At 39.7% G+C, this 22599-nt stretch overlaps 1 protein-coding gene across 7 annotated transcripts in view; it reads left to right on the top strand.

Annotated features, from left to right (window-relative positions):
* fbrsl1 (fibrosin-like 1) overlaps positions 1 to 20784 on the top strand; it is a 395267-nt gene extending 374483 nt beyond the window's left edge. For 2 of the 7 annotated variants that reach the window (XM_073861159.1, XM_073861162.1), the window contains 14 exons: positions 3015 to 3384; positions 3490 to 3751; positions 4440 to 4476; positions 5385 to 5647; positions 10482 to 10532; positions 10737 to 10832; positions 13100 to 13171; positions 13277 to 13306; positions 13409 to 13480; positions 14217 to 14349; positions 15225 to 15308; positions 17368 to 17451; positions 18023 to 18284; positions 18371 to 20784. In XM_073861159.1, coding sequence (XP_073717260.1) covers positions 3015 to 3384; positions 3490 to 3751; positions 4440 to 4476; positions 5385 to 5647; positions 10482 to 10532; positions 10737 to 10832; positions 13100 to 13171; positions 13277 to 13306; positions 13409 to 13480; positions 14217 to 14349; positions 15225 to 15308; positions 17368 to 17451; positions 18023 to 18284; positions 18371 to 19673 — 3119 coding nt within the window. In that variant the 3' untranslated portion in view covers positions 19674 to 20784. Of the gene's footprint in view, positions 1 to 3014; positions 3385 to 3489; positions 3752 to 4439; positions 4477 to 5086; positions 5248 to 5384; positions 5648 to 10481; positions 10533 to 10736; positions 10833 to 13099; positions 13172 to 13276; positions 13307 to 13408; positions 13481 to 14216; positions 14350 to 15224; positions 15309 to 17367; positions 17452 to 18022; positions 18285 to 18370 lie in introns of all 7 variants that reach the window. The other 5 variants (XM_073861161.1, XM_073861160.1, XM_073861165.1 and 2 more) reach the window with 5 other exon arrangements.
* Positions 20785 to 22599: the final 1815 nt, after the last annotated feature.

Here is a 22599-nt window from a genome sequence, read left to right as displayed (position 1 = left end):
CCCCACCCACATCGGTGGCGGTTCCTGCCGCAGCAGGCACGTGTTGAGGCCAAAGTCCCTTGAGGGATCGTACCACGAGAGAAACAGCAGGAGGAGAGGGTAGATCGATAGTCCACTGCGGTGTCATCTGCTGAACAGGGATGCCAACACGTCCCTAGGGAGTGTCGCTCTCTCCTCACAATACGACCTTCGACCTCTACAAATCTGTGGGTGTTCCTGAGGGGTCTCTTGTCTGTGCGTCTAATAGCTCTGCTGTGATTTCACTCAATGTTAAGGGTCTCTTTTATTTTTCTTTGCAGATTGAAGATTAGAGAGCGCTTTGTAGCCGTTAAAGTGGCATGGCGAGAATTTTAGAAGTACTTGGTAAATTGTTGAAATCATTTCCTACTTTAATCAGTGGAGCTTGCTAAGGACCCAGAACACCAGAGGAGGCGCATATCAACAAGCCGAAAACCACTCCTTAGCAACCGCACATCAATGTCATGGGCTCAACACCCTAGCGTCTATGGCAGCTTTGCTCCATCAAGAAAAACTCATACCTATGTGAAGTTGGGTGGTTGTTTGGTGCTTTTGAAAACAGATCTGCCATTGACCTTGATGTTAAGTAATGAGGCCTTTGCTCATTTGTCTCAGAGAAATATTTCTCCCTTGAATCAGTGTCAAAACGAAAGTTCTCATTAAAAGATTCCTAAGGCAGAATTCCCAAGTTACAATATCGGATGTTTCAAAAAATGAAAGCTGCACGTCTTTAATGTGTCTACACTGAGGTTGACACATTAGCAATTCTGCCAGACTCGTTTCTCTGCCAATGGCGTGACATTACCGCATTGACGGCCCAACTGTGCCTTTTTAAATGACATTGTGTCACATTTTCTGCAAAATGATCACGGCCACGTTCCGGACAGCAGAGACATTTCTTCGTTATGTACAGCAGGCATCCAGACACATTTACAGGGCCTTTTTTTAATGAGAAAGAAGCCAAGCTTGTACGTCTTGTCCTGCCTGCTGGCTGCCATTATGCCCCATTAGAATCATCATTAAGAGATAGCGCAGAACCCATTGTGCCTAAAGTGCCACAGCTTGCTAACTGAGAAGCTTGACTTCCACTGTCCGCATTCACCGCTCGAACATGCCTCCGAGACTGGTTTCCAAGGCAACGTCGTCGAATGGGCAACGTTTTTTCTCTTTGTGCTTTGTTGGAAAAGACGGCGGACAGGGTTATCCGTGAATTCATCTGTTTATACCTTTCCAAGCCACTGAATAGAAGTTTCTCTTTTATGCTAATCTTACCTAGCCCCCCTCCATACCCTAACCATTGCGTTTTTGTTTGCAGATGCAAAATGTTTTAGACTTGTTTATAAGAACATATTCATTGTGAGGTCATTTTGTTAGATGCATCAAGTTTTGCAAGGTAATACTGAGGGGGATGTCTGTCAATTAATGGTGTTGGAATCTGTTAATGCTTAAATGATACCGTTAATACGCCGCATATATTCCATTAAAAGCATCAGTCTGAGGTTTTAATGGCCGGGGAGAGAGAATACGTCTACTGCAGGCTTTCACAGTCTTTGTTTGATATTGAAGTAAGCTGTTAGGAATGAAGGCTGCATTACAGTTTGATTAGTGGCCTAAGGAAGATGTTGTCTTAATTGACTCTTTTTCTCTCTCTATCTCTCACAATCTTTTTTATATGATTTATTTTGGCACTCTTGCAATTAAAGTATGCATAATAGTAGTTTAGTGGTGTTGCAATTGTACAGTTGCTCTTTAATTCATTCTTGATGTTAATTGGAGGGCGATTTATGAATGTCCCTTGAGGCAAGTTAATTCTCATGACGGTCATCCCGGGAACAGGCTTTTGGGCATTTAGACTATTCTATGCGTGCAACCAAAGTCTCTATTAAAAAAAAAAAGGAAAAAAATATCTCCAAAACTTTAATGTACCTGTTGTGTACTAGAATGTAGATATCCACAGGCCCTTTTACCATTTGCTTTTCTCAACCATTCTGTTATGCATACTAAGTAAGCAAAACACATCTGCACTGCACTCCAATTAATTCAGAGAAAACAGAGGATCCTCGATACAAAGAATTTGGCAGTGCTAGAATAATCCCTGGAAATATTTTACGAAGCGGAGCGAGCAAGGGAGGGAGGGACTCTGAAAGGCCACTATAAAGAGTGCATGATCCCTTTTCAAAGCACAATTGAAACATAATTATTTCATGGCAGACTGTGTGCTCTGTAAATCTATGAATGGGAACGGCATTTAACTTTAATTAGCTCTGATTTATTCATTCTGACTGGATTGCTCGCAGAAAATTGGATCAACTGATTATAGTCAAGCATGAAAATGACCTGATTAAACACTTCATAAAACCCATGGAGAGCAAGAAATGAAACCTGGAATAAAACGATGATGGGAGATAAGAGAAAGGAAGCAGAGAGAGGCAGATATGTTTGGTGTCCTGGCATGTGCCATTGTAGCGCAGGGTGGATGGAGCAGGTGGCACAGCTGTTTGCCATTCACCATGCTGCAATCTAACGGATGGATTGCCAAATGAATCTCACGCTATACTGTAGGTTACGTGCCCAAACTGCATATGCATTTAATTTGACATGCTTAAAGAAGACTGCGGTCTATTTATTTGTGGGCGTGTCTGTAAATGTACAGCAGCATGATTGCTTCAGTACGACTTTCAGTACACAGCAAATGTTTATGCATGCAATGCTGTCGTTACAAGAAGGAGATGCAAACTGAATTTGAAATCTAAATTATACACAGTAATGCGTAACAATGTGATGTAAGCGCTGAATCGACCAAATACTCGAGTACAATCATCAGATTTTCAAGTGCTTGTGACAGATGTCATTACCTCATTTTTCTGCAATTGGCTGCCAGTGGACACGCACACTTTTCGTTTTCAATTAGTACAAATTGTCCACCGACAGTCTTACGAATGTGCCAGACAGTGACATCAGTAAATGTTTCAATATTCTCTTATGTTTATTTCCAGTTACAGCAACGGATGAGAATCTTGGGTCCAAAACTTGCAGCTCGACCAAAGTGTCCGGTCTTCAGCGAAGCCAGGAACAAAGTAACGACGTCTCGTTTGTCCCACCGATCTCAAGTCCAACTCCAGCCTCGCCCCCTACGGGGTCACCTGCCCCTGCTGCTGCGGCAGCACCCCCGCCTAGACCACACCCTATCTCCCCGAACCCTCTGAGCATCAAGAAGGAATCTCTGCCTCCGATCCCCACCCCTCCCCTCCTGAGGAACCAGTCGCATCCACAGGAGCACAGAATCCCACCCCCATCGCACCACAGCCGGCCAATCATTAGTCATCATCATCATCCTTCGCCGTACAGCAGTCTTCACGACATCAGGTTAGTAACTTTATTGCATTTTTCTGTCTCTTAGTAAATGAATTATTAGCTTTATATTGCATTATTAGCACGCTAACATCTTTTTTTATTTCTTCCTTAAAACAGCAACAGCCCTTCTACTCTTCCTCCAAAGCACCACCTGCCTCACTCTCCTCATCATCATCTCAGCAGTCTCTCGTCTCCTGCACCTCCACTGCCTCTCTCCCTAGCCGGATTGCCCTCCTCTCACTACTCCCTTCACTCTCCCTCCCACTTCTCCAACCATCCGGCCATGTTTGCCACCCCTGCTACACTGCCTCCTCCGCCTACCCTACCGACCAACAGCCTGGTGGTGCCAGGACATCCTGCCGGACCACCCTATCCAGATAAGAATCCCTTCATTGGGAGTTAGACTGTATACGGTGTTAGATTCAAGCAGGGCTATTCTGCTGGGGCCCTGGTGAGCCATTGTCCTGAGTTTAGTTCATAATCAAACCTCTCTTTTCAAGTAATCCTAATGACCTCAACTAGTTCAATTAGGATTAGCGCTAAAGTCTGCAGGACAGTGGACCTCCACGACCAGAGTTGAATACCTTTGGCTACTAAGTAACAAATTGGCATCAATATTGAATTTGTTTGGGCGCATACACACTAAAGATTACGCTGCTCAACAATCAATTGGTTTTGCTAGGCATGACGCATCACAGAGTAACACAAGGGACATATAGGAAAAATACGAAGCGTCCATGAAACCAAATTGCATTTATATGTAAACATCTGTTGACTAATGATGATTTTGAGAGGCCAATTCAGGTGTGCCTTCTCTGACCCGGCCAAATTGTACACATTCATTTCCATCACGCTCCAACAAAGCTTTCTCTAGTGTGTAAGCGCTCAAAGAGATGTGTTGCGAAATACCACCAAACTGGACAGTTTAAAGTCAAAATGTACCATAGTTTATAGTGCTATTGTAGCACTAGTTTGGTATTCACAAATATAGCTTAAGATTAAGATTCTTCACAAACAAAGTATCCAGTAACAACAGCCTTGCTCTTAAATTGCATTTCTTTCAAGATTTCTCAAGAGCGAGGCGAGATGGGGCGTGCATCAGAGGTCAGCATATGAAAAATTTGACTTATATCCAGTTGGCTCCTTTTGCCATGTAATAAAAAATGATTTCTAATATCCTGAACCATCCAGAAGCCTTCACTTGTTTTAGGTTTTATTTTAAGCTTAAGCTATTTTAAGCATGCCCACTTTGATACAGCTTATACTAAATGCAAAATATGAGATGAAAATTATACCTGCCTTCTTCATCTCAACCTTATACGGTAAGTGTATTTTTGTTGACAATGGCCAGAATGACTTGGCTTTTAAATACCAACATCCTGGCATTTTAGAGAAACTAAAATGCTGATCTTAAATATAGGCCTACAGCCAAATACAAATGAGCATTTGCCCCCACAAAACTTATAAATACCATTCAAAAAGTCACTGAACATTAAAGGCTCTATGTCTTTGTTCAGTGAAACAAATTTAATTTGAAAGTCAAAACTATAAATTGATGGATTGATGTCTTTTAAAAGCATCAAGCATCCTCTATGCACATTTGAAGAAGGTACACTTGTCTGAAATCTGAAGCCAGAATCAGAATCTGTGTATGTCGGGTCAAGTGTGTGTGTGTTTTCTTCTGAGGTGACTCTTGGTTCTCTCTTGTCTTTAGATACCAGCCTGTTGATTTCTTTCAACCAACCAATCATGTATTGCCAGCCTCATTCGGGGATTCTGATTGGCACATTGTCACAGGCAACTCTCTTACCTCCACCAATGAGTCCTCACGTAGAAAACCCTCACACCTTGAATTGGAGAAACAGAGAAAGCCAGGTGACTACCCTCTTTCTCTTCCTCTTACCGCTGTTGTGAAAACTCACTGGCCGCCCGTGTGCCTTTTTCTTTTCCTCCCGTGTCTCGTCCCCTCCCCCATTCCCTCCTCTTCCCCCCTTCGCTCTCCTTTCTTGCAGAGCACGATCTTCTGCGGCAGGAGCTGAACAACCGCTTCCTGGTACAGAGCTCGGAGCGTGGTCGGGGGTCAGCGCCAGGGGCGACAGGGTCGCCATTGGCCCCTGTGTCGCTCCTCCGGGCCGAGTTTCACCAACATCAGCATATGCACCAGCACCAACACACGCATCAGCACACCTTCACGCCTTTCCCTGCCAGTCTGCCCCCAGCAGCCATCATTGGGCCGCCCACTGCACCTCCCATGGTGCGTACCCCAACCAGAAATGTGAGGATAAGTAAAAACGGATAGATTTTATTCCCTTCCTACCTCCTCATTTCCCCTCAAAAATACCCCTACTTAAACAAGCCCCTATTATGTAGCCTGAAGATTCTTCTATTCTGTTTTATACCAAAATAAAAAAAGTTTATAATGAGTCATTTAGCCAAGCAACGCACAGACTGGCAGGGTGTGGTCGGTTTTTTGTTTCAATCGGAGTCATCAGCCATTGCGTATTGCAGAGGGAACATGGCAAACACAAACATGTGTTTCAATACAAACAATAAAACTCCGTCCTGTTATAGGAAATAGCAGCACTCCTGAAATTATAAGATCAGAACTAACGATACATTCACACAGGGCGTTAACGCTTCTCATTTACTTTTAATGGGTGATGTCATGCGTTGCCGAATTGAATTGTGGATCCGTCAACGTCGCGTCACTGCCTTTGCTCGCGGCAGAAGTTGAACATTAAACAACTTTTCAAGCACCAATGCATGCGTCAGCCAATCAGATCGCCTTATGCAAATAACCTAGTGCAGAGCCAGCCAATTACGTTTATGCAAGTCCGTCAACGTGGCGTCACTGCCGTTGCTCACGGCAGAAGTTGAACATTGAACAACTTTTCAAACACCAATGCATGCGATGCGTCAGCCAATCAGATCACCTTATGCAAATAACCTAGTGCAGAGCCAGCCAATTACGTTTATGCAAGTCCGTCAATGTCGCGTCACGGCCGTTGCTCGCGGCAGAAGTTAAACATTAAACAACTTTTCTAGCACCAATGCATGCGTCAGCCAATCAGATCACCTTATGCAAATAACCTAGTGCAGAGCCAGCCAATTACGTTTATGCAAGTCCGTCAATGTCGCGTCACGGCCGTTGCTCGCGGCAGAAGTTGAACATTGAACAACTTTTCAAGCACCAATGCATGCATCAACCAATCAGATGGCCTTATTCAAATAACCTAGTGCAGAGCCAGCCAATCACGTTTTTGCAAGTCCGTCAACATTGTGTCACTGCCGTTGCTCGCGGCAGAAGTTGAATATTTCTCAACTTTTTAAGCACCGATGCATGCGTCAGCAAATCAGATCGCCTTATGCAAATAATCTAGTGCAGACCAGCCAATTACGTTTATGCAAGACTGGAGCATTTGTTACGGCTGCTGTGATTGGCTGTTGGCCACGCTTCAGACAAACCTGCCCATTCGCCCTGTGTGAATGTACTGTAAGTGTTACTAAGGGTAAAGTTTCTATCTTAAACTATACACAAGCCATGGGGTTACCCATCACCCAAACAGGATAAACAACTTTCCCATGACAACCTCAAATTTTGAAGCTCTTCCCTTAATAAAAACTCTCTGCTGCCACGTTGACATGCCGAACACATTGTGCTTTTATAGAGATGTTTTATTGCTTTCATATGAGCAGAATGATTATGTTTGCGAGTGCTGGGGGCTGCTCGGGGCACACCGAGCCCTGTGGCGTGACTGAGGTACAGACAGGACTCATTCTTTGTGACGCATTCAAAGCTTGCGGTCGAAACGTAATGACCTCACTACAGATGAAAGTCATGACATCGACGGGCTTGTTTTGATAAAGCGTAATTGCTTCCGTGTGCTAAACAGCTATTAGAGGCAAACTTTGGCAGGCTGTAATCAGATTTCAGATTCAAATTCAGCTGCTCCAAGTTAGCCAGCCATATGAAATGCATTGAGATGTCTGAAACGTATTCGGAGAGGAATGAGAGCGTCTTATCTGCATACTATCTCTACGACGAACCAGTCCAAAAGAAATTTCTCATTATGCCAAAGCGCTAGATGAAAAGTCTGTTGGGCTCTTTTCATAGATTACTGTCTCAAAAGATTTCAATCTGCTTACATTTTCGCTCATAATGTACCATATGTTTTGTAGATTGCTGCTCGTATTCTATTGCTGGTTACAGATTTGTTTCATTATAATAAACTGAGCCTCTGAAATAATGTGCATTATGAAATGGGTTTATTATAAAATGGGTTTTGTTATCAATACCACACCTTTAAATGTTTTACAAGGTACAAGGTCTTGAACTGCCATTGTTTCTTTCAACACCATCGATTGATCATTTTGTACTGAGATATAAATGTAATGCATCATTGCAAACGTATTTGTTATATGTTTGCGTCACTGTGTCTACATTGTAAATGTTTAGTGACTGAAATCAGAGCAACAATAGCAAATAGTAAACGCACACATGCGCAAACCAAATTCACTAATACAAATTCCTTTATTATTTAACAGATAAAGATGTTTGCCCTTGTAATCTTTTATCAAACTGTAATAACTTGCTTTACATCAGAAATGACGTTCATTTTCTTTTGACATCATCAAACACTCTTTATTAAACTTGTATTTTTCATTCTGTTATATAACATCCACTTTTCATGATCCAGGCACGTAGGTAAAAGTGTCACATTCTGTTTTTTTTTTTGTGGAAATACATACAAAAACAGAAGTAAAATTGGTAGCAAATATTGTTTTATGTTGACCTGAAATGTTAACACCATATGTAATGTCTTTCTTTACCCCCTTGAACCATTTCTTGAAAAACAATATAAGAATGTAATTGTTTACAGATGTAATATTGAACCTTGATTTACCAAAGCTGTTTGTTATAAAACACTGACAGGGACTGTACAGTATGAAGCACTGTTTTTTTTATGGGCGACCATAAACCTTTGCTGTATTTACTCTGCAAGTGTTAACCGTGAAACAGATGTGCAACCCTTAACTGAAGTTACAGAGCTGTGGAGCCATATCACAGATTGTCTCTGTCAGGGCAACCTTATGTGTTTCATTTACATTTATGCATTTCACAGATGCTTTTACCCAATGCCATTTTTATCAGTGTGTGTGTGTTTTCTGGGTTCGAACCTAAACGCACTGCTCTACCACTAAGCTATACAGGATTTAGCTTAAACAGAAATATTTAACCTATAAATGTAAATTCTTTTATCATTTATTCGCCATCATGTTGTTACAAACCTGTATAAATTTATATGTTTTGATGAACACGAAGGAAGATATTTTATGAAATGAGCCCCATTTACTTACCTAGTATTCTTTTTTCTTACTGTTGAAGTGAATGGTGCTCGGTTTGGTTACAAACATTCCTCAAAATATCTTTCTAAATGTATACAGGTTTGTAACAACATAACCGTGTGAAAATTATAACAGAATTTTCATTTAAGTTGTGGTTAAACACATATACATCCACTGCAAAAATGACTTTTTTACTAAGTATTTTTGTCTTGTTTTCAGTACAAATATCTAAAAATTCTTAAATTAAGATGTGTTTTCTTGATGAGCGAAGTGCCTTTGGAAAATAGGTCTATTTTTTTAGACAAAAGATATAAACTTTAAGTAAATCATTACTTAAAACAAGCAAACAAGAAAATCTGCCAATTAAATTTTTGTCTTATTTCATTGGCAGATTTTTTGTTTGTTATAAGCACAAATTCGCTTATTTTATATTTTTTGTTTAAAAACTAGACTACTTTTCCTGGGTCATTTTGCTCATCAAGAAAATACATCTTAAAGGTCACGCTCTTTCTGATCCCATTTTTTTAAACCCTAGTTAGTGTGTAATGTTGCTATAATAGCATAAATAATACCTGTAAAATGATAAAGCTCAAAGTTCACTGCCAGGCGATATATTTTCTTTAACATAATTCCTCTTTCAAAGCCTACAGCAAACGTCTGGGTTGGACTACAGCCCTCTACTTCCTGCTTTAATGACGTCTCTACAACAGTTTTTTGACTAAACTCCGCCCACAGCAATACGTCAGTCGCCAGCTAAGCTAACGGCAAGCTAAGCTGCTATTGAATCACAACACACTAAACAAATAATACCGCGGGTTTTTTTACACGTGAAACATGAACACGTGTTATATTGCACACTGTAAACACAATCAAAGCTTCAAAGAGTTTCTAGATATTTGTACTAAAAACAAGCACTTCATTGAGACTACTTGATTTTTGGAGCAATTGAAAACTTCCTAATGCGTTCCCAATGAGGACCCAATAGGTTCCAGTCACTGATGATGAAACTTCCTCTTGTCCAAGTTAAACTGGATTGGTCTCGCAGTGTATTATTTACACAGTGCTTCTGGCAACAGTTTATGATAATTTAACTGCAGTTTAGAGGTCAACCGTGATGAAACATGATGAGTTTATTCCATTCATGTGTGTTGATGAAAAACTTCATCTGGTTTTGTCTTGAATGCTGGTAGCACACTGATGTTGAGCTCGTAATTTAAAATGTATAAATGTTATGATTTATAATGGATTTTATATACATGCTAATGTTTCTTTTTTGTGATTTCATTGTAAGCCAACTTTGACACATCACCCTTTATTCACATGCTTGTTGCTTTTACTATAGCCACCTTCTTGTCTTAGGACTTGAGTTTTAACTTTCTATGATTTTTACTTAACTACAAATGAAGCTAAACGTAAAAAGTCTTATATCACTGTAATTGGAAGTGAAGGGTGCCTTAAATTTTTTGTGATCTGGTTTGGCTTTTGTGAGTATATTCCCATACTCCATGTCTGCTCTCTGATGCCTTTGCCAACTGCGGCCGCAGTGGTTTTCTTTCATGTGACATTGAATGGCTGTTTTACTGTGTAATTGTTTTATTAGAAGGGTGTAATTTATTTGAGCTTCATCTGCTTTTTATTTGACTATGTAAGCACACTTCAGTAAAGCCTCTTATGTTTTTGGTCACAGTTGCCTTTGATTTTGTTGATATGTTTTTAATTCGATTTCTCTCTCTCTCTCTCTCTTTCTCTCTCTCTTTTTCTAGTTCGACAAATACGCTCCAAAGCTGGACAATCCCTTCTTGAGACATTCAAATGTAAGCGTCTGATGTGTTTTGTCTGCTTAACTCATTTGTTTTGACTTTGGATAAAAGAGATCACTATGTAAACCTCTTTTGGTCTTTGAGATTTATTTGTAAACGTCGTGTCTGCTTTTAAGCGTTCTTGGGAATGATGTCATTTTCAAAGCAGTGCAATGTAGGTGATGGCAATTAAAGTATTTTGTAAACTTTGTATTGCAGTTCTTTCCTTCCTACCCGCCAGCAATGCCAGGCATGCCTCCGTTGCTTCCACATTCAGGACCTTTCAGCTCCCTGCAAGGCGCCTTCCAGCCAAAGGTTAGACATTATAGCTTACCCTGTCAACTCAGATCCTGTGGGAATGTAGACGAAACTATTTTGACTTGACTAGAGGACATGAGGTCGGGCATTTCACATCCTGCTTTTCAGATTTGATATGCCAAAACACTCGTGTTATTACCATGTTTTTTTTTTCCAGAGTGATAGGATGATTTGGTTATGTGCCATGTGAATTAAATTAAAGTGACCGTCAAATTCCCAACGTATATTTAGCATCACTAACATTGTGCAGTCTGTTTCAGTTGAACTCATGTATATTTTCCGATTCATTGCCCTGGCTGTCCTTACCATTAGTATTCAAAGTGCCTTCAAAACCACACAGCTGCATTTATATTGCAGACAGCCTGAGAAATCCTCCTCTGCCACTTTCTACACTAATGGATTATGCAAAGAGCCACAGGCTCGATGATGTGGCAGAGGCATTTGTGTTAATTTTAAAGTTGTGGTCTTGAAAAAGTTGGTGTGTGTGTGCGTGCGTGCGGTTTCTTTTCAGTTGGTGTGCAATGGTTTTTACCTGAAACCTTTCAAATTTCTCTCTGTAAGCTAGAGTACCCATCAAAGGTGCTGTTGTTCCAGCAAGTGTACCATTTGAAGAGCTTTATGGGTAGCACTTTATTTTACAGTATGTGTACTTACCTTGTACATACATATTGTAAATATGTTGTACTTACAGTACAGACAAATGTGTGTTACTTACTTTTGAGTATCTACATGGTCATTAAATTGTATCATTATTGTACTTACTGTGTAGGTGCTTACTTTTATTGTGTAGTGCTTCTCGTTAGTTACAGTATACATACACTATAAGTACCTGTCATAACCCACACTTGCCTGTAAGTACTAAATACTAATATTGTACATTCATTTGTAAGTACAGTAGTGTTTCTTATTAGTTACAGTATACATACACTATAAGTACCTGTCTTTAACCCGCACTTGCCTGTAAGTACTGTATACTTATAATGTACATTCATTTGTAAGTACAGTAGTGTTTTTTGTTAGTTACAGTATACCTACAATATAAGTATGTATCTGGTATTAGCCAGTACTTATCTAAAGTTACATAATAACTACCAAGTATCTACCACTAGTACTGTAAGTATAGTTACGATACCACTTAATTACAATGTAGATACTCAAAAGTAAGTACAACATATTTACCATATATGTACAAGATCTTTAAAACTTGGGAATGAAACTTAAATTTTTAACCTTGGAAACATCCACAATGAGTCACAACAGAAGCCATAGTTATTATTTGTGGAGCTCATTTCTGGATAAGCTAAACTATTAAATATTTGTACAGTACACAACACTGTTTGACATTTTGTCAAAGGTTAGCTGTTGGTTGGTATGTGGGGTACACACCAGGGATACGTTTTTAGATGTTTAGGAACTTGCCTAATGATAGTATGATGTTAAGTTAGTCATACATATACTTAATGGGGTGGTTTCCCATACAGGGTTTAGATGAAGCCAGGATTAGGCCTTAGGTAAATTAAGACATTTAAATAGCTTTTACAAACATACCTTATAAAAAACATTACTGGTTTGCATCTTGAGACAAAACAATGGCACTAATGTATGTAAAGATATTTCAGTGCAAGCTGTTTTAAGGGTCTGGCGGTACCACTTTTAGCATAGCTTAGCATAATCCATTGAATCTGATTAGACAATTAGCATCGCGCTCAAAAATCACCAAAGAGTTTTGATATTTTTCATATTTAAAACTTGACTCTTCTATAGTTACATCGTGTACTAAGAGCCGAAAATAGTCCCCTGCTATTGTAAGTTACCAAGGGGACTATTTTCGGGCGTTGCATAATATCATTGCTCCTGCTGCAGCCATGGTCTGGCAACAAAGTCATTGATTATTACACCCGAATAAGAGTAAAGTTCCTAGCCATATCGGCCTAGAAAATCGCATCTTTTAATTTTCCGTCGGTCTTAGTACACGATGTAACTACAGAAGAGTCAAGTTTTAAATAGGAAAAATATCAAAACTCTTTGGTCATTTGTTAGCGCAATGCTAATGGTCTAATCAGATTCAATGGATTGTGCTAAGCTACGCTAAGGTTAAGACAAATCAAACATGCATTTTAGTTAGTCTGAAACTAGGCTTAAACCTTGTCTGGGTAACCTACTCAATATTACAAGCAAAAGTTATCAAATGAATTAAAATTAAAATGATGACCATGATGTCACGTTGTTAGTCTTTTATAAAAATTCTTAATTTCTTTCTCCAGGCCTCGAACCCTATAGATGTTGCAGCACGTCCGGGTGCGGTCCCTCACACACTTCTACAAAAAGACCCAAGGGTAAGGCCATATACTGACCGCATCCACACCCATTTGAGTGTTTTATAAACTTTTACGTGAACTTTTGAAAAATATCTCTCTTTCTTTGCCTCTGTTTCCTAATAGTTAACAGATCCTTTCAGGTCTTCAGTAAGAGTAAGCATCACATTTCATTCTCTTCCAAATCCTTACATTTTCACCATGAAGTTTCACCGCCTTTGTGCTAATGCTTTGAATTTTCTTCTGTGCCCATGTCAGAAGCCTGGTAAATGGTGTGCGGTGCATGTTCAAATCGCCTGGCAGATCTACCATCATCAGCAGAAGATGAAAGTAAGTTACCATGGAAGCCAAGAAAAACTTTTGAACTTTTCCATTCTTTAATGTGATATGGATAAGTCAGAAAAAGCCCAAGGATACATAAGACAGACTGCACTGGAAATTTTACAGAGAAAATAGTTTGGTTTTCAGCTACAGTACTGTGCAAAAGTCTTAGGCCACCATCACCAACTTTGTTGTTTTAGCAAAGTTTTAATGTCCATCCAAATGTATTTTTCACTCTTTTTTAAGAAACAAACAGAACATACAGGAATTATGTAAATAAAATTAAAAACAAAACCATTTTCAGAACTAAATGTCTTCTTCAGGCATCGTCAGTATTTAGTGTGACCTCTCTTGGCATGAAACACATCTTGAGCTTTTTTAAGGAGACTGAACTCCTGAAGTCATTCGATTAGAATTAGAAATTAGGATTTAATTTCATTTACATTTAAGAGATCCAGCAGCTGCATGCTATTGCTCAAGTGGAAGGGGAGTTTACCCTAAAAACTTGACACTTCAGCTTATACTTTTATACTGTTTATAATACTACATACACATTTCCTTTAGTTTCTGGTTGTATTCTCATAAAGAGACTGAGAAATATTTATATATAATCACTATACAATTGCAAAAACAACAAATCTAATGGTAGCATGGTGGCCTACGACTTTTGCACAGTACTGTATGTCCAGATGTTCATGCCTTCTTTTAGTATACATAACCAAATCTAACATGTGTCTCTCAACAGCAGATGCACTTGGACCCCCACAAACTGGACATGAATGGAAAACTAGATCTCTTTAGCCGTCCACCGGCCCCAGGTGTTTTCCCTGGGTTCCCCTACCCTCATGATCTGGCCAGACCCCTCTTCTCATCAACGGGTCAGTGTAAAGCATGCTTTAATACAATTTACAATTAAAATGCATCTTTCTTTTTGGCTAATGTCACTTCTTTCCTTTCATCTATTCTCCTCCGATTTCATTAAATTTAAGAAATACATGAAATGAAATTCATGTTGAATTCAATGTAAGAAAATGTCATGCTGGTTATTACTCTTGTTGAAATGCATGATGCCGATCATGGTAAATAGCCACTTGATGTGACAATTTTAAAGTTTTACTTATAAGAATATAGCTTTTACATTTATTTACATTTGACAGAAGCTTTTATTCAAAGCAATTTACAATGCAATAAAGCTTTTATCAGTACATGCATTTCCTGGGAATCAAATAGGTGACCTTGGCATTGCTAGCACTACTAAAGTAACACAACTAACATAATGCCCTTAAGAATTACCTATGGCTTATCTTGTGAATTATACTGCAATCTCTTTATTGGTATTGCTTTAGTGTTTTCTCCAGCTCCTTGTTCACTGATTTGCATGTTGTTATTTTGAATGTTGTCTTAGCTTGACACTGAGGCCGTGGGCATGAATATAAATATTTATACCTGGTATAATTGACTGGTAGCTCTTTGTTGAAGGCCAACATGAGCGTTTTGCCCTTTAGAATGTAATTATGCCGTATTGTGTCATGACGGAGCTTGTAATTCGTTTCTTTATTACCGATACGCACAAACAAATGACATATAGGTCAGACTAAATAGACAGTTGACCCTTTGAAATGCAGCCTGAAAAATTATTTCACTTGTACGACTTCAAGCTCAATACACAGTATTGCTCAGCATCAGTGTAAACTGTTCTGTAAATTTTGTATGTTTTAAGATTGATTTTAATTATTTTTGTTATATTTTAAAGGATCGGGACATCCGGCTGCTTCACCATACGGGCCGTCTCCTCACCACGCTGGCTTCCTGCCTCCCAGTCATTTGGCAGGTAAGTGTAAGTAACCCACAATTTAAATACTACTTTCTTCTTGTGTTTCAAGTCGTACATCTTCCTCTTATGTACATCTTAGTCAAAGTAAACCATATTTTTTTGCCAATTTAACTCTTACTGTGGGTTCACACCAGCTGCCTTTGAGGGGTCAAATTCACGTCTAGTCATCGAGACATTTACGTGGAAATTCACGTCATGGGCTTCTGCGACTCCGCTCGCTTCCTGTAATCACGTCACTACTAGAGCAGGCTCCTGATTGGTTAACGCAGCACGTTTTTCCACCAAAGTTCACATTTTTCAACTTGCGCGTCTCCCGCATCAACGCTCAAGACCTCGCACTGTGAGACCTCCAGATGCGCATCAACGCATCTTTACATTGACTTAACATTTAAATCACTCGCGCTTGATGCCTCTACCGTGGCTGGTCTGAACGCAGCGTTAGTTTTGTAGCGCAGGGTATACAGGGTAGACCTACTTATTTATTAGATTGGATGGGGTATACCCACTTTTAAATTCTAAATATTGATTAATAATATTACTTTCATAATGATCCTTATGCTGAGAAGTCAAGCAGAAGATGTTAAGTGGCCCATTTTGGAGTGAACTAAATATACAACAACACTGTTTATAACACAGGCTGTCTTATGCCGCTTTAAAAAAAAATGGGGGCATAAATTAAAAGTATCCCTACTTCTCCAGGCACCACACTACACCACTGGTTGTACTGATGTATACCTGTTGTGTAGTATTTAGGTTCAAGTGCACTTTATTGTCATTCCGCTATATGTGGAGATACAAAAGAGACTAAATGCCATGCCTCACACCTATTGGGTTTACGCATGCACCAACATGTAACAAACTGCAGTTGTACCAATTTTCAAAAGGTGCTAACACAACATGTCTTTCAACAAGTATCTATTGGACAAAACCTTAAGTAGCGATATAGGGTTACCTAGGATAAGTCAAGTTAAATATGGCATTTACTTTGACTAAGATCTATTGCTCTGCTGCTATTATGGAATCAGTCAGGTCAGACGTTTTTCCAATGCATTTGTTATTATAATTTTATTATGTCTTTTATCAGCCAATGTCTTTACCACAACAAAACACAGTAAAAGTATATTTTACCATCAATACCCTGGGCTCTGGAAGTTTCCTGTACTTAATTCAAAAAGGATTGAAGGGCTTTCTTTTCCCCTCAATTTCTTTTAGAGATTTCTATCAGGTTTTATTTTTTTAGTGGTTTAGTGCTGAGCGATGACTTCACTCAGTGAACTTTTATGTCAATCTAATTTGAAGTTTATAAACACCTGCGACCCAAAGGGAATGAAAGGAAACGTTTGAAATGCAAAAATTGGGGTGACCTAGTGGTTAAAGCTCAAGACTGGTAATCAAAAGATTGCTGGTTTGAGCCCTGCAAGGAAAGAGTCATAAATTATTACCATTGTTCCAGTTGCTCTATTGTTACAGTTGTCCCAGTTTGGTTTCTCCTAAAATAAGTATAGTATAAGTTGCTTTGGTATTTGCTAAATGCCTTTTATTATGTTCTTGCCAAATACTTTGAAGAAAAGTCCAAAATAAGTTCCAAATTATGGTGCATAAACAAAAATTAGTTTTACTTGTTTGGGTTCAATGTTTTTATGAAATACGTTGAAGTCTAAGTACAATTTGGCCCCCATCCCCAGCAATATTGTTCAGTTTTAAAACATAGGGTTAACAAGAGTAACTAGATGGAAGACTTAGAGAAACAGCTAGAGGAAATGAGAGACAAATAAACCTAGACTTTACTGAATCATTTGTATATATCTGACAGCACAATGGTGCCCGAGCAAATGCACTCCAATCAGGTATTGCTCTTCACGCCAGCACCTCTCACTGCTTAATCCGCAGCCAGTGAACACACTCCAACAGTCTTACTGGGAAAAATAAACATCCCTTAGGGAGAGAGAATAGTTGCAGTAACAGAGACGCAAAAACAAAGCTGGGTTTTAAGAGAAAAGGCGGTTGGAATGGTCTGTCACCTCCGGCCCCGCGTCGCTAATCCCTGTTTGGCATTTTGCAGATCCTTTCAGTCGCTCCAGTACCTTTGGCGGCCTCAGCAACCTTTCAAGCAGTGCCTTCGGTGGATTAGGCAACCCAGCCCTCGGTAAGCCCCGGCCCCGGGCCTTTAGCTCGACTCAGAGCTTAGCTCTGGACCACAGAGAGCGCAGGAAGAATAAAAAAGCAGGGAATGAAAAAGGCACTTAGCTTTGTAGCAAATGCCAAATAAGAGTTTTAGGAAGTAGGGAGACAAGAATTACAGCAGTGTGGTTCATTGTACACCAGCAGCTTTTGCCAAATTCAAACCCTTGCAGCCCAACTGTTTCAGCATTGTTCTTGAAACAGTTAGTTTCCCAGTGCTCAAACTTATCACTTGATATCTTGTTTCTTTCACCATATCTCATTTCCTCTTTCTTATTTCCTTATTGGCTAAATGGGACTTTTGAAATAGAATATCTTTGTATTTCATAGCACTTGACCCTGAAGCTGGGTCATTGACTTATTCTATCCTGCAAAATCTTGAAAAGCAGGAGAATGATTACCCCATTGCACCAGTAGAAGTTACTATACACAATTAACCTTTCAGTTTGGGAGAGCAGAACCTCAACTGAAGACAAGGCAGTTTTTTGTCCCCTTCTGCTGGCCTATAACGCATGGTTTCTTTATTTATTTTTCAGGGGCTAACAGTGTATTTGGGCCGAAAGAAGGTCCAGGGCTGCCTGGACTCAGTAGTCCCCATCACGATACCTGGAATAGGTTACACAGGACACCACCCTCCTTCCCCACCCCTCCACAGTGGCCAAAATCGACAGATGCTGAAAGAAGCAGCTCTGCAAACAGTCACGACAGAGATAGAGACCGGGAACGAGAGAAAGAGAAAGAACGAGAGCGAGAAAAAAGGGACTCTTCGGTTGGGAAAGATGAGAAAGATAAGGACAGGTTGGTGCTACAAACCAATGCATATTTTGGTTCCCCTATTTTAGAGTGAATATTTAACGCATAGTTGCCTCTGTTTTCTCTCGCAGAGATTCTCTGGATCGTAATCGTCATTCAAACCGCTCCTCTCCAGCTTCTGCTCCGGTTAGCTACCAGATCAGCAGCCTAATCCGCTCCAACAGTCAGAACTCCACCGACTCGGGCAGACACCGCAGCGGTAGTGCCGACCGCAACCGTGAGCCGGAGAAAGAGCTGTCGGACCGCCAACGAGAGGCAGCCATGTTGGGAGACGTAAAGGTGAAAGAAAGTCGTTCTCCAAGCAAGGAAATCACAGACAGACGATCTTCAGATGACTCATGTAAACCCATTCAGCGTTCACCATCTCCATACTCCAAAGGCATCCTTAACGATACAGGAATCAAGCCTATTCCGCCATCTCTACCAGTTAAGGACATTGACAGGGATAGAAAAGAAACCAGCTCAGGTGATCTGCCACACAAAGTGAAGAACGATATGAAGATCAAAGAGGAGCGCAAAGAGGACTTGGACGTGATGGTGATTGGATCTGAAGCACCACCTAAACCTCAAATTCCTCTCCCACCTCATCAGACCACACCTATAGCAGCTCATCACCACCATTCACTCCCCCATCAGCCTCCTCCACCTTCTCCTCGCTGTAGCGACCTTCCAACACCTGCTTCACTACACGGAGTTCCCATGCCACACTCATTGCCTCTTTCTATGAGTGCCATGCACCAAATGGGAAGTCTGAATGTCTTGGAACGTACCCGTATGGCACCCTTCATGGGAGTCAGCCCTCTTGCAGCAGGTCGTGATCGGCTTCCCCATCCCGCATTCACCTGGGATCCTCTACGGGAGGCGTATCGGAACCTCGACCTGCAGCGCCGCATGGACTTCCAGCTTCGTTCTGAGCCAGGACATCGATTCCCTGGCGTCTACGATCCAGAACGGGCCTATCGGGAACGAGAAGCACACGACTACTCACACCACGAACACCTGCTGGAGGTTCGGCGGGAACAGGAGAGGTTGAGGCAACAGGCGGAAGAAAGGGAACGGTTGCACTTACGTGAGGAACTGGATCGGGCAAGGCTGCACCAACTTCACCAATCGCCCATCGAAGGACACTTACCCCACATGCCGCCATTTATGTCACACCTTGGTGGAATGCCATACCCAAGGCTTAGCCCTTCGACGGGACATAACGGACTTCTTAACCGGACACCCCCAACTGCAGCACTAAGTGCTCCACCTCCTCTGGTACCTTCGGGCGCTGCGAGACCGGTGTCGCCGAGACGGACTACACCAATCACCACCCAAGACCCCCGGGAGTACTCGCCATCACGTAACCCCAAAGAAGTGGAGGCGCGGTAACGCACTAAGGAAAATGCCTCCTTTGAGTTTGACAAGGGCAACATGCACTTATTTTCACACAAAGTAAAGTAAATAATAAATAGATATGTGTAATTTGTACAAAGATTTGTACCTTGGAACAAGCACATCACCATGCTTTTTTTAAATCGATGTTGGAGGGAAGAGTTCGTAACTCCAGTTCTCAAACAGTAACTACCAACCAGAAATTTGATATTAATATATTAATCCAATGCCTTTTCAGTTTTTCATGTGAAAAGAAATTCTGAAATTAGTTTGTACATTTCCTACCCTTTTTCATGTACAGACATTTTTTATGTATTTGCATAAATTTCGTTTGTTTCCTGCCGTGTATATTTATCCCGAGCTGCTAGACATGGATGTCTACATATCTGAATTGGTATGATATTACTGTTTGACAGTTGATTTGCTCTATGGTACCTGGAGATACTCGATGCTGACCATGTACAAAGTTAAATTTGGGAGATTTTTGTTTGATTAATTTTTTTTTTTGAGATATGCAGACAAATATGTATTACAATATACTTGTTCGATTTATGTAAAGTTTAAAGATATTGTAAATATCTTGTTGATATAACTTGGAACGAAATACATTGTACATTTGTTAGGCTTTTTAAATGTTTCTAAAAAACGATGAAATAAAACGGAACCACTTCCAGGTTGAAGCCATGGTGATGCAGCTGTCTAAAAGGAAACGAGTTAAAAGGGGGTTAGGTCATGGTGATGCAATCTATGCAAAGAGGATAAAGAGATTTCTGATTGGACGGTTATCAGAATGGAAGCTACAGAGAGATCCTGGATCATTGAGTTTTCCAATGAAGAGCCAATGAAACAAACAACTATAAACTTCCAGGTCATAGATGAACTGCTTTAGCAGAGTAACTGTTCTCCAGCCACAAAAACATGGACATCTGAGAAAGATATTAAAATGGTTGAGGTGGCAATAGACTCTTTCTGTCGACCTTGTGGTGTTGTGCAGTTGTTTTTCTTAGACTCTTGTATACAAAACAAGTAGAGCTTTAGGCGTGAAAAAATGAAAATGAACATTCATGGTTAAAAATGTATGGAATAAAGGTTGGTCCTTATATCTGCACATCTGTCTGGTATTTATATAAACATACAATACTGACCCGACTGAATGTTTTTGTATTTGGGAGAGTAGATTGCTTGGATGTGTAAATGACTGGGTCACATGTCAGCCCAATACAAAAAATGCTTGGTTATTTTCAACTCTGCGTTGGGTCAAAAATAGACGAACCCAACGTTGGGTTAAATTAACCTAGAAAATTTTTATGTTTTACCCAATAATGGGTTAAAACAACCCAGCATACAGTATGTTAAATTACAACCCAGCAGCTTGGGTTCATCTCTTTTTGACAAAAGTGGTTCTCAAAATTTTTCAGAGTTCGCCCCCCCCCCCCCCTGTGTATGCCGCATTCCTTCGCAGAAAAAAATGTCCTAGAACTCAACATTTTAATAAAAAACATTGTATATTTTAATGTAGTGCTGCTGGATAGTAGCCTTATTTTTTTAGGTTTAATTACACAGAATTCATGAAAAATTAATGTAGTTTATAAAATGTCATAAAACTGGGGGCCCCAGTTTGAGAACCACTGCAATGAAAGTTGGGTTTAAAAAATGTAAAGCCTTTAAATTGTAATGTAAAACAAAATCAACAATACAGTATATTATTTGATTTGTGATTGTATTAGATGTTTTGGACAGTAATTTGTAGGATTTTTTGGTTTGCATTGGAAAAATAAGATTTTTTTAGAGCATACTTTTAAAATTGCTCTCTTTATTACAGACGGTTACTGAAAATTGGGATTTTCTTTGGCAATCATTCATTTCAGGCAGCGGCTATTTACGCTAAGCAAAAATAGCGTTAGGTACTATTTACATTAGTGCAAGTGGAAGTTAGTGGGACACTGGTTTTCTCGCCAAAAGGCCCATTTATTTCTCCCATAGACTTTTTGGTTATCGCAAAAAATAAGCTCTGTGTTTTGACACTTAGACGTTTTGTCCAACAAGTTAATCTTCACAGATGAACGTCTTTTTATGAAGTCTAAATTTGTTTAATAGAAATAAATCCAAAAACAAATTTAGACTTCAGAATTGTTTTGTAGGCAAAAATTGTGTTTATCTGTGAAGAATATCTTGTTGGACAAAACGTCTTGAGTGTTAAACTTTTGTTAAACACAGCTTTTTTTTGCGATAATCTAAAAGTCCATGGGAAAAAATTATGGGCTTTTTAGCAAGGGAACCCAACGCTATATCACAAGAATTCGTACATATTTTATCAGTTGGCTAATTCGTATTTATTCATACGATTCGTAAGTTTTGGTACAATTCGCCTTGACCCCTGTGACTTTGGGGTTAGATGTGGAGTTAGGGACGGAGTCAGGGGTTCGGTTTTGTTTTTTTGTTTTTATGAGAATTGTATGATTTTGCATGATTAACTTTGTATGAATTGATACGAATTAGCCACCTCATAAAATATGTACGAATTATCGTGAGATCAGGCTGGTGAACCAGTGTCCCGCTAACTGCCAGGGTTTGCCTACAAACAAAAATATCATCCCTTCGGCATTCTATAGCTACTATTTACACATAAAGTGCAAATAGCTATAGAAGTTATTTACACTTAGTAAAAATTAGAGTTTTTTTCTATTCACAATAAGTGACAATATCAGAATTTTTTTAGCAATATGTAAAAAAATAAGTTTTATTTTATAAATAAAATGATCAAATTTGCAATAAGTGTAAATAGTAATTAGATACTATCTATATTGGCAGATACAATTTGCACCTCAGTATTTATGTAAATAACAGAATGCAATAAAAACAGTGTAAATGATTATATTTATTAAAATTAATAAATTGATGCTCCATTATTAGTAGAATACAG

Source organism: Misgurnus anguillicaudatus, chromosome 22 (assembly GCF_027580225.2).
Source record: "Misgurnus anguillicaudatus chromosome 22, ASM2758022v2, whole genome shotgun sequence".
Lineage (NCBI taxonomy): Eukaryota > Metazoa > Chordata > Actinopteri > Cypriniformes > Cobitidae > Misgurnus > Misgurnus anguillicaudatus.
Note: the sequence above shows the minus strand (reverse complement) of the source record. Positions and strands in the feature narration are given on the sequence as shown.